The 12,773-nt window shown below is 35.5% G+C and overlaps 1 protein-coding gene across 1 annotated transcript in view; it reads left to right on the top strand.

Annotated features, from left to right (window-relative positions):
* The window catches only part of Brr2 (U5 small nuclear ribonucleoprotein l(3)72Ab), a 486,889-nt gene that overhangs the window by 297,645 nt on the left and 176,471 nt on the right, over window positions 1-12,773 (top strand). Inside the window, exons 28-29 of the mRNA XM_090392214.1 lie at window positions 3,243-3,502; window positions 10,121-10,249. Of these exons, the coding sequence (XP_090248340.1) occupies window positions 3,243-3,502; window positions 10,121-10,249 (389 nt within the window). The remainder of the gene's footprint in view (window positions 1-3,242; window positions 3,503-10,120; window positions 10,250-12,773) is intronic.

Below are 12,773 nucleotides of genomic sequence, written 5' to 3'. Positions count from 1 at the left end.
GGCTGCCAGTTCGAATCCTACCATGAGCATCGATGTTTGTGATTGTCTGTGAAAATACTAGTGTAGATAATGATGGTGGTAGTTGTGGTTCACTGTAGTTGGTGGATTGAGTGGTGGAGACGGGGATTTGTGGAGTAGGTGCCCTCTCTCGATGAGTCTTCAGACTCCCTGGAGGTGTTACATAATAATAATAAATCAATATTTCATCCAACTCCTAGAACAGTATTATGCAAATATATATTCACTTAACCATACTCAGTAACTGACCATCAAGTTAAATTTCCCAGTGTGCCTGAATAGTTGAGAGACCACTGTACTTTATTTCTGGACAAAAAAAGATTTCTTCTCAAGATCACCTAAGCTTTTGCACTGTCAGTAAGCCATTCTCATTAAAGAAATGGGAAAGTTCTATGATGAGTATCACAAATATACAAGAAAGAAAATATTTAATAATTATTGTGGAGAGAGAGAAGAACATTAATGCCAGAATTGGTGCATGGCTTGGATGGTGGCTGAGATTTGGAGTGGAATAAGGGATGAAAGCCTTCATTCCTCTGAGGATGATTTCTGTTATTTGATCTGAGTAGTAGTTGGACCATGAAAAGGAGGAATAGAAATCAAGGAAACTGTCCAGTTTGGCATCCTTGTAGTGCCAAAGGACACGAGAGTGGGAACTGGTAGGTGAAGGTTGTTCTGTGGTAAAAGAGACTTGAATGAGGTTGCAGTCTGAGTTGCCAATAGGAGAACTGACATCTACAGTATATGTACTTGGAAACAGAGCTTGTTAGGAAGCAGTCGACTGTGTTGGAAAATTAGAGGAAAATTGTCAGGTATTCTGGTAGGGAGACTGATGATCTGTGATAAGTCATTACTAATGGCAAATATCTCAGCATTCCTGCCTGCTTGATCAGTGAAACTGGAGAACGGAAGCCATTGCGAATGTTGAAGTCTGTGAGTCGAATATTTGAAGTCTGTCAAATAGTGAGGTCATCCAAGAAGGATGACCTCACTATTTGGGATATTTTGACCGTAAGTTGAACTTTTCAGAGATAGTTGAAGAGGTCATAATGGTTAACTGAATTTGGAGAGCAATAGAGAGAGCATGTGAAAACTGCTGGTTGATTTTGTTAGGAAATTTTGAGCAAAAGCAGATCAAGCAGTGGAGATTCGAGGTTTTGCAATCTCTGGCATGGTACATCAGTTCTGATGAATGCATATGTGTGGTTTGGGTACTTGAGGCGGACAGTGGTTGTTAAGGTTGCCAGGTGGGCTTCTGATAGGAATAGTAATTCTGGTTTAGGTGATTGTATGTGGTAGTGCACATTGTTTATATTGCTGTTTAGGCCATGGATGTTGGTGAAGTAGATGCCAAAACTTTTTTTTTTTTTTTGGTTGGAAATTTTTTGTATATTTTATGATGAGGATTACTATTATTTTAAAAAAATTATTTTTGTTGGAGAATTTTTGTTTTCCACAGTAAAATTGCATTTTTTTGAGTTGTGATTCATTGTATGTGGCAGGGAAGAGATAAAAAGGAAGTGTAGCATGTAATGAGAGGTGACAAACTCGCAAATATACAATATATCACCTACACAAATGGAACTCGGTCTCTTGTCCATGCATAGCTGCAGGGTTTAATGCTAGCTGATCAGGAAGCTTCCAGATTCATTACTAACTGGTTCAGTTCTGTGCCCTTACCAGCAGCTGGCCTGTCAGGGTACGTACAGTGTGATTGGTATGTCATCAAAGAGTAGGCCAGAAACCAGAACCCTTGCTCTAGTGACCAAACATAGCTATAGGCACTTTAGGCCTCTAATAAGCAAGGTGGTGGTATTTCACTGGGTGATGAAAGACATCCTCCATGTAGTGGTCTAGTCAGCATTTCCTTCAAATAGGGAAGTTATACTTTTGCAGGGTTATACAGTGTTCGCCAGAGTCCTGTTTGTGGAAACAGACTATACGATAAGAAGATAGGGATGACTTTACTGCGAGATGCTATATATTGTGCATCAACAGCCCTTTAGTAGCCCATTTTCTGTGCACTATGCTCTGTCTAGTTGGTCACTCTTGTTTATTTACTTTTTAAGTCTGTAGTAACACTAACATATACTGGTTCAGCCTTTAGTTGCAGATTTATTCAGCCAACTTCTTATCTGCTTCTTTCATTTAATTCAGCAATTTGGAGTGGCCTTCTTCACATTGTTTCCCCTTCTCCCACAATCTTCAGGCATTGAAGGAAATACATTTGCAGGTCCCTTCTTTCTCTCTCTTTCTCCCTTCCCCCCCCCCCCATCTTTTTTGTATTTGGGGAAACAACCTCAGTCCTTTCTAAAATAATGAGAAGTTCATTAACAGTCAGCTTGTCACCACTTGCTCACAATATGAATTCTGTCAATAGACCTCCAGTGTGGATTCTTCTCTTTACATCTCAAAACTTATCTCTCTCATCTCCAAGAGACACAGAGGTGTTCATACAAGGAGATAATTTTCCACTTTGTAATAGGGTAACCAATTTTATCTTTAACAATTGCTACATACTGTGGTATATGGCTTCCTCTCTTCAGACTTCACAAACTCGAGAGGGCTCACATGACTGTTCTATCACCTTCCCTCTTGCTCTTGTACATAAATGACTTACACTTCTAACCTTATCCATAGTTTTGCTGATAACGGTTTATCCCATTCCTCTTGCCTATTTATCAAACACTCCTTTAAGATCTCTAGTATCTTAAATGTATATCTGCAAACTATTCTTTAGTGGCATGTGAGTAACCTGGTCACCTGGTCACCTTCACCTGCAATCTTTCTCAAACAGAAAGTTCTTACTTTATCTTCTCTTATCTTTGATAATACCTAGATCATATTCTCTCTTGACTAGCCTTTACTTATGACCTTTCCTGGTATAGTCACATCGTTAAAAATCTTCTCACCTCATGCATGCTGTTCAGAAGTCTTATTCTAATCATACATTTTTTTTAAAATTAATTAATAATACAATATTTTTGTTATTGCTTTGTGCTGATTTATGTATAAAATCATGCAACTCTCACTGTTTTAAATTAATCCATTGTTCTGGTTCTACTTTTTATTCTATGCCTGTTGTCACTGATGACTTTGAATAAATATTATTCACTCCTTTCCTTGTGTTATTGTGTGAATTTTTAAGTGACCTATTTATTAGATGCTTACCCACATCACTATGTTTATTTATTATTGACTTTTGTTTTTCATTTTATTTCCAGTATTTAATTCTGTATATAATAGTGATGATAATGTATTTATTGGAGCACCAACTGGAAGTGGGAAAACTATCTGTGCAGAATTTGCCATATTACGTCTGTTCTCTCAAAATGCTGATGGTCGGTGTGTTTATGTTACTCCCAAAGAACCACTTTCAGAAATAATATACAATGACTGGAACAATAAATTTGGCCTACAACTTGGCAAGAAGGTAGTCATGTTGACAGGTGAAACAGGCACTGATTTAAAAATGCTTGCAAAGGTAAGAATTGATTTGTGAATGTATTTTACAGGTACTTATATTTGTTCTGACATATATTATTTGATGTTTGCAAGAAATTAGTTTGTTCCTGTATTTAATTGTATCTTATAGTATAAAAGAAAAATAATAATCCTTTCAGATTAAAATCCTGTTTTTGGATATGTGTATGGCATCCTTTAGAATAATGCAAGAAAGTTAGAAGATAGTACTATTTCATTTAATAGGATAAGTGAACTGGGCTTTTATTGGTCGGAGTTTGATACAACTAGTAACCAACTAGTTTTGCCATGTTAACTAGTAGCTTTGAATCAATACATAACTGTAAAAATACCGAATGCATAGGGACTGGTATACAATATAAATACGTAGAGCGTGAATGCTGGCACATGGTCAGTCATTATTCAGCAGGTGCGCCCTATAGTTAGCCGCGAAATTAAACTCTGATGTGTTGAGAGATCTTATAAGCGATTTCCAAATGTCACATAGGATCGTCTCATGGTTTCTGTTCAGGGTACCTTGTGAGCAGATTACCATCGTGGCTTCTTTATTTTGCAGGAGCTGTAGTCGTCTTCTATGTATGACATAGAACTACTGTCCCATTCAATGTTGTGGTGAATGTTGGAAAAATGGAATGCCAACCCTGAACTGTCTTCTCTGTTGTTGTTGATGTCTTCATTGTGCCCCTTCTGTCTTATTTCTAGACTTCTCGAAGTTTGTCCCACGTAATTAAGGCCACAAGAACATAGGATATTGTAAACCGCAGGGTGTTTGTTGAAAGTGTTGTGGTCTTTAGGTGAGTAACATATTCTGTACTGTCCTAATTGGTTTGAAGGTTACTCCAATCTCATGAGTCTCACGTGAATCTCGTGAGTCTGTTGGATAATTACCTGAAACAGCACATGATGGAAGGGACCAGGGGTTTGAGAGTGTTGGATCTGGTAATAGCATCAGAAGGTCTGTGTATAACTACAGATGGAACTCTACCTACAATTGGGGAAAGTGACCATGTGGTCTAGTCCTGGGAGGTTGCTCAACATGTGGAATTTTATGTCAGAAAATGATTTATGTGGGACTGCAAAGCTGGTGATTATGACAAACTTAGGAGACAACTTAGAGCGGTACCATGGCATAAGAAGCTACATGGAATGAATGTCATTGTTGGATGGGAAGCGGTCAGGAATTGTTTGAGCAAAGCAGTATCAGGCTGCGTATCCAGAGTCAGGAGGATAAACTGAGTAGGAATTAAGTGGTTGAGTAGCAATATAAAGCAGGCATTGCAAAAAAAAAAAAAGAAAAGACAGCATTGCAGAAGGAACATTAACAAAAAGGTGATTAGCATGCTCATGAGCAATATAAAGCACAAGCAAGAAGGGTAACAAGTATGTTAATGGAAGCTAAATCAAATTTTGAGAGAAAATTAGTTAAGTAGGCCAAAGTAAATCCAAAAGATTTTTTTTTTTGCTACTTAGCTAGTAAGAGAAAGAATGATTATGGAAAGATAATACTACAGGAAAGTGACAGAAGCAGAAATAGTTGAGTTACTAAGTGATCACTTTGCAAGGTGTATCATCCAGTTGGTGACTTTGCAGTTAGTGATGTGAGAATTGAGGTAGATGAACTAAAGGTACTCAGTATATTGAAAAATATGAATGTGAATATAGCACTGGGCCTGGATGGTATGTCAGCTTGTGTGCTATGAAAATGTTTGTTCTTGTTGTTGAGCCCATACACGAGAGGTTGATTGATCAACCTATAGTACTGTATATGGGTAGTGGGTTCGGAAAGGAGGAACTTGTTTACATTTGATTTGAAAGACTGTATATTGTATTCCTTGGGAAACACAGCAGGGAGAAGACTGTTCCACCATACAGCAGTTGTAGGGATGGAGGAAGAGGAAAAGAAAGTTGTTCTGTTTGTTTCAAGGTGCACTGTGAAGGGATATTGAGCAGCAGCTGCATGTGTTCTAACAAGCTTAGCACTAAGTGGGGGAATTATTGATGTTATTTCAGATGAGCATTTCCCATGGAAATATTTGTAGAATATACATACTGCAGAAACCAAATGTCTCTGTGATAGTGTGGGGAGTGAGTTGGTAAGAAATGGATCATTGATAAGTCTAATTGCTCTCCTCTGTATTGAGTCAAGCATTTTGAGAGAGCTTTTAGGGACCCCACCCCATATGTGAGAGCAGTATTCAATAGCTGGGTGGATTTTTGTGATTTGTGTGTTAGCAGCTGTTCAGGGTGAAGTAACATCTTGAGCGAAAGAGAAATCCTAGTTTTTTTTTTTTTTTTTTTTTTTTTTTTTTTTTTTTTTTTTTTTTTTTTTTTTGAAGCGTGAGGATGCAATGGTTGTGATGTGTTTATGCCAGGAGAGGCTTGATGTCAGGGTAATTCCAAGAAGAGCAATCTCAAATTGTTTGGAAATTTCGGTATCATCAAAAAGAATACCGGGAAAAATGGTTCTTTCTTTATGAGAGATAGGACACAAATGGGTTTTTATTAGCATTGAAATTGATGAGGTTATCTAAATCCCATTGGAGAATGGCTCGGAGATCAGAATTGACGGAGGTGGTGGTTGATGTTCTCTAAGTTGAAGTGATTGTGTAGAGTAAGGTTTATCAAATGAAAGAGAGGAGTGCAATGCCGTCATCTGCAAAACTGTGTATTGGGTTGGAGGTTGCAAGCAAAATAATGCAGAATCTGACATTTGATATTGGAAAAAGTACAGAAAATCTTGATTATGTTATACAAGAATTAAATACTCGCTGAACAGACCAATATTTTAAAAATATTATTAGAACTGCAAAAGAAGTAGCAAATGATCTTAATATTGATCCTATTTTTCCAGACATTCACAAAAGAATAAAAACAAAAATATTTGGTTACGAAGCATCAGATGAGACAACGCATGGCATGATCCTAAACAAAATTTTAAAATAAATTTTTTCTTCGCGATTTTAGACATGACAGTAACTTCAGTCACGGAAAGATTCATACTCTTAAAACAACATAGCGAGGACTTTAAAGTTATAAGAGACATTAGCAAATTAAAAGATTGGAGCGATGAAGATTTAATGAAACAATTTTATTTAAAACACACTTAAAACTGAGCAACAATCGTGATATTGATGGTATGACTTTATTTGAGGAATTAAAAACTTTGCAATGTTTTATTAAAAAACAGTTGGCTCCTCAGGATGTTTTAAATTATATATACGAAAATAAATTAACCGAATTTCCGAATACTGCGATTGTGATGCATATTTATTTAACATTACCAATATCCTTAGTGGAATCGGGGGAAAAGAAGTTTTTCAAAACTGAAACTAATAAAAAATTATTTGCGGTCGACAATGTCTGGAGAGCATCTAAAGGATTTATCAGTTATATCAATTGAAAATAATATTATGGATTCATTAGACATTAAGGATATTATTAAAAATTTTGTGGCGGCTAAAGCAAGACGGACAAATATGTAAAATAAATCTACATTTGTATTAATTGTTATATAGTTAAAAGCATATATCCAAATTATCTTTCTTATGTAATATTTCTTTTTATATTAAAATAAATGTAATTTTGTTTATATATACTTTTTTTTATATTAAAATAAATGTAATTTTGTTTATATATATATATATATGTGTATATGTAAATAAATTTTTTTACCTTGGGAATAATGTATATTAGGGTTACCAAGTAATTTTATAAACTTGGTTATTTACTCCTAATCCCAAGTAAGCAAACAGTTAAGTTTGCGCCTGAAACGTAGTTCAAGTCTAAAGGTGGTGCAACACCAGGGCAACTCATTATAAAGGTGGGTAAAGCTCTGATCACTATTCTTATTATTTTCCATAATGTAAAGCACATCTCACTAAGAGATGTATACTGCAATACATTATGGGTGAGGTCACTACCCAGACCGGTTTCAACCTTTTTTGAGGTCTCCTCAGTGAGTAGCTAGACCCTAAATACCAAGGTTTTAGTAATACAGAGCCTTATCAGCTTTACCTATGCAGGTAATGTAAAGCACATCTCTTAGTGAGATGTGCTTTACATTATGGAAAATACTAAGAATAGTGATCAGACCTTTATCCACCTTTGCAATGAGTTGCCTACATTTCAGGCACAAACTTAACTGTTTGCTTACTTGGGATTAGGAGTAAATAACCAAATTTATAAAATTACTTGGTAACCCTAATATACATTATTCCCAAGGTAAAAAAAAAATTATTTACATCTATATCTCCTCCAGAGATTATTCAAAATAAAAACACCTTTTAGCAACCTGCATAAGTAAAGTTGATAAGGCTCTGTATTACTAAAACCTTGGTATTTAGGGTCTAGCTACTCACTGAGGAGACCTCAAAAAAGGTTGAAACCGGTGGGGGGGGCATTATGAGTTCGCTCTCTTAATGTTTTTGCCTTAAGGGAGCAATTTGAGTCTCCGGGAAAAGTGTTTTCCGGCACGGCCCAGTGAGGGGGCTTTGTCGCTGAATGCTTTTCTTCGGAATATGAGCGGTTCTGCTCAGTGGTGGGTGGAAGGCCATCACTGAGTGGAGCCAACGATGAGATGGACGGTCTTTTGCCCACAATTGAGTGGCCTAGGGATCATCCGAATTTTTAGAGACGGCTTTACTTATTCAAAAGTATATATAAAAGTTTTCGCAAAAAGTTTGCATACAGGTGCCTCCTACCCACAGCATGGCTCTGATGAGATTTCAAACTGTGTACCACATTGATAAAGTTGGGGATTTACGTTGTTGGTAGAGAGATTTAAGTTCAGAGGGAATATTGCTAAGGTGACCAAGGTAACTCATGAGATTACTTGGTTATTGATGAACACAATAACAAGCAGTCAGAGATAATTAAGTTATCATTCCTCTTTATACAGCCACATGTGGATTACTGTGCTCAGATGCAGTCACTTGGGGTGAGGAAGTAGTGGATCAGATCTAGAGATGAGCGACCAAGTCATTGAGTGGTTTGTGGAATGCTCCCTATGATGATAATGTGAAGATTTATTGCAAAAGTTGGTTGATAGGAGGAAAAGAGAAAACACGAGGGATACATTTAATTTACTTAAAGGATTTTATAAGATTGATGCAGAAGAAATATTTCATGCATGTGGCTAGAGGGGGAAGAACAAGAGATCATGTCTGGAAATTGATTTAAAGTGTGGTTAACAAGGATATGAGGAATAGATTTTTTGCTCGGAGAGCAGTGAATGAGTGTAATGGGTTGTCATAGTCATTTGTGAGTGCCCTGACAGTCAGTGGGTTCAAGGAAAGGTAAAATATATATTGTGTGCATAGTTTGGGTCATGTGCATTAAACTTCAGTTTCCATGGATGTACCCATGCAATAATAATACTAAACTCAGCTCTTTACTGTATGCAGGCATGTTATTCTCATAAATACACCCACTACACTACTGGTTTTCAGAAATTCTTAACTTAATCGAATAATTGCTGTAACAAATTTGCTATGAAAATCAGTAATAATAATAATAAACTATGAAAACAAGATGGGACATGGAAAATATCAGTGGAGAATGTATAGACACAGTAAAATGTTTCAGTTAATTAGGCATAATTCTGTTTGAAGATGTCAAATTAAATTTGGAAATAGATAATAGAACAGCCAGGGCAGGTACAGTTGGGAGCCAGTTGAATACATTAATATGGATTAAGAAAGAAATTATCCAAAATTCTAAACACATATACATAACTTATAAACCAGTTTTATCTTATGGTTTTGATAGTTGGGTTAGAAATAAAACACATGATCTAGGACGAAAAACCATAGGCATGAGAGTTCTAAGAAATTAAAGATTCTAAGAAGAATTAAAGGAATGAACAGATTGCATCATTGGTAGAGTCGTGTTAAAAATAAAGTTGTTGGGATTAAACTTGACATTGTTAGTGTTCAGATATGATATGTATGAGGATGGGAAAGGAATAGTTTGCAAAGTATCTATGTGATGTCAGGAAATGACCTTCAGGAAGACTAAGATCGAGGTGATTGATGCAGTAATATATTAGTACCTTTGTAGACTGAAATGCATTATTTGACAATATTGGAAATCTAACAAACAGCAGATTAATTTCTTAGAAAATTCATAATAGGAAACTAGGTAATAATGTAAACTTAAATGAGTAATGCTATCATAGCATCCAGTATCCACTATTGTCAGTACATATCAGGTAGCAGTGATGATTTAAATTTTGGAAATTTCTTTTGTTATAGTGGATTATTTAATATAATATATAATAATAATAATGTTGGTCTTTTGGACCAGGTGAATAACATTTCTTTGTATATTGTATGTTTTGAGTTGCTTTAAGCAGTAGCTGATTTCATTCACCTTGGAGTGAGATCATCTTTCAGCTTATGAATGTCCAAAATGGTATACAAATGTCATATTCCATTTATAAGAACAGAAATTGTTCATTTAGAAAAACTGATTTAAATTTTTAGCCCACCCAGTTTACATGATACCACCATATACTTTAGGTCTTAAGCTTTTCATGGGTGGAAACAAAATATGTATATATAACATCCATGAAATATTTTTTCCTTTTATATATTGATTTTCAAACCTTTCCTTTATGTAGGGTAACATTGTCATTAGTACACCTGAAAAATGGGATGTTTTATCACGGCGATGGAAGCAGAGGAAAAATGTTCAAAATATCAATGTCTTCATTGTTGATGAGCTTCAATTAATTGGAGGAGAAGATGGGGTAACTTTTTAACTTTTTTTTAGGTTTTTTTTTTTTTCATATTTAAAAATCACTCAACACTTCTGTATCATTATACAAAAAGCAATGCAAAAGTAATGCCTCCTATTTTATTATTATTTTATTTATTTATTTTAAATTTCAGCATGCCAGAAAGTTTTATGCATCACTAAGTGGGCAGTAGGTTCCACCACTGTGGAACCTGCTGCCCACTCAGGTAATCTCTGGTTCCACCAGCGTGGTCAGAGTCACATGAGTGTAGCACACAAGTAGTTCAAAATGGCAGCTTATATGTTAAAAATGCATATATATAAAGCAGAGAATGGTGATTGTATTCCTTACTCAAAAGATGTGCATCTGGTTGAAATTCATACCCATCTAAAAATGCTTATGATGATGATATGTTGACATAAGTATAGTTAGATGGAGTCAGGCACTTGAGTAGTAAAATCATCATTAAATGTCTTACTTTTAAGAATTGGAGAGAGGAGTATCATGATCAGTTCAGAATGGTATGTGGAGAGGTTGCAGATATTGAAGTAATGTGCATCTGTAGTGTTTGACCCCACAGGAAACATGAATGAGGTCTTCCTTCTCCATGGTCACAGATGATGTCACACTAGTTTGCACACAAAGACTGCAATTAAAACATTTGGTTCTGCCCCATCCCACCTCTAGCCCTGATCTGGCATCTTCTGACTACTATTACTCATTTGGCTCTCTGAGTGCACTCTCTCTGATTTAAAAAAAAAAAAAAAAAAGAGAGAGAGAAAGAGAGATTACCCCTTGTATTATTTTTGTTTTAATCCTTGTACTATTGATTTGATTTAGATTTAGGTGTATGGTCAAAATTTCGACACTGAGGAAGATGTGTTGATGGAGAGGTCATCAAGAAAGTAGATAAATTCAAATATCTGGGTGCAGTAGTATAGTAAAGGTGAAGTGGAAAGGAAAGTCAATAATAAAATCCAGCCTGAATTTTATTCAGGCTGGATTTTATTATTATTTATTATTCAGGAAGAGTTGGAAAGATAATGTAGAGGAAAATCTGAAGGAGAAATACCTGGACAAAGATGCAGTCTACAATAGAAATCAGTGGAAAAGACTCATCAGAAACTGCAACCCCATATAGAAATGGGAGCAGCTGAAGAAGAAGAAGAACTTTGAATAATTATGTACTTCATTTTTTTATATTTTGTAGAGTATTTTAACATTTCTTAAAGAATTGCAGTAGCTGCTCATTACAGCAAACACTGCCACATAATTAAACTCCTGAAATATTCTGGCCATAGAAGATAGAAGTGCCTTGTTAATTTTGGTTCTCTAATTAGGTTCATTATAAATGAACCTAATTAGAGAACACTTGAGAAATGTCTCCTTGTTGATGATTTATAATCAGATATAGTGATTTGTTAGGCTGAATGGCTTAGTGAATAGTGTCCCTAGGGTTCGCATACCCAACATGACTGTTGATGTTTGTGAATGTATTTAGGTGGTAGATGCATTTTATTGCCTGGTGCAAGCTACCGTACTTGTTGAAGGTATGAAGTGACCTCAGAATCACTAGATTCCAAATTATGTAGCCCTTAGCTCAACCACATTACTAATGTTTATATTCATAACAGTGCTTCACTGTATAAATAGCACCAAAATAAAAAATATATATAATTAATTTATTGAATTTTTTTGCTGGTTTTCCACCTAGCATCTTCATAGCACAGATTACAACACTGACAACAGAAGGATAACTGTTGGTTCACAACAGAGATCAGGTCGAAACCTTAAGAAAGCAAATAACTTATGTTGAATATCATAGCTGTCCTGTGTCAGAGGCTTGTATTTTTCATAAGTTAGCTCTCCAGTGGTAGGTAATTATAATAATTGAAAAGGGCTTCATTTCAGAGACATAAATTAATAGAAATAGGGAATATTATAAATCATCCTTCATTTCATAGTGGAAAGCCAAAACCTACCATTAATAAAAGGCTTATATATGGACCTCTGGGTAGAGCTTTTGTCTTCAGTAGTTGCTATGCCAAGGCAACTGCTGAGTTGCCTTCATACTCTCATAAGTTCTGTAGTATATTTTGAGAGCTTTGTAAATTTTATACATTCACTATGAAATAAGGGTGGATTATTTTATGATATCTCCTATTTCTATTAATGAGCACTCTTCTTAAAGACTCCTGTACATATCATATTATAGATTGGGATTCTACCAGTCTCAAAAGAAATTACCAAAAAGCTAAAATCTTATATCAGACCACCTCAGATATATGGGATTCCTAAAATTCACAAATTTAATGCCCCCTTCATTCAGTAGCTGATAGCTCCATCCTACAAACATTCATTCAAATCACTCCCCCCCCCCACCCACAGGAACCCACATTTATTAAAAATTCTCTTCTCTGTAAGGCATTAATATTTTTAATTAATAATTATTATTAATTAAAAATATTAATAATTAATATGAAAGAAACCTGGGGTGTTTAAGGGTCAAAGCAAAGCTGTATAACTGAGAGGAGAC

This window comes from Typopeltis vanoorti, chromosome 5 (assembly GCF_054136105.1).
Source record: "Typopeltis vanoorti isolate ZY-2024b chromosome 5, IOZ_Tvanoo_1.0, whole genome shotgun sequence".
Taxonomy (NCBI): Eukaryota; Metazoa; Arthropoda; class Arachnida; order Uropygi; family Thelyphonidae; genus Typopeltis; species Typopeltis vanoorti.
This window is presented reverse-complemented; position numbering and strand designations above follow the sequence as displayed.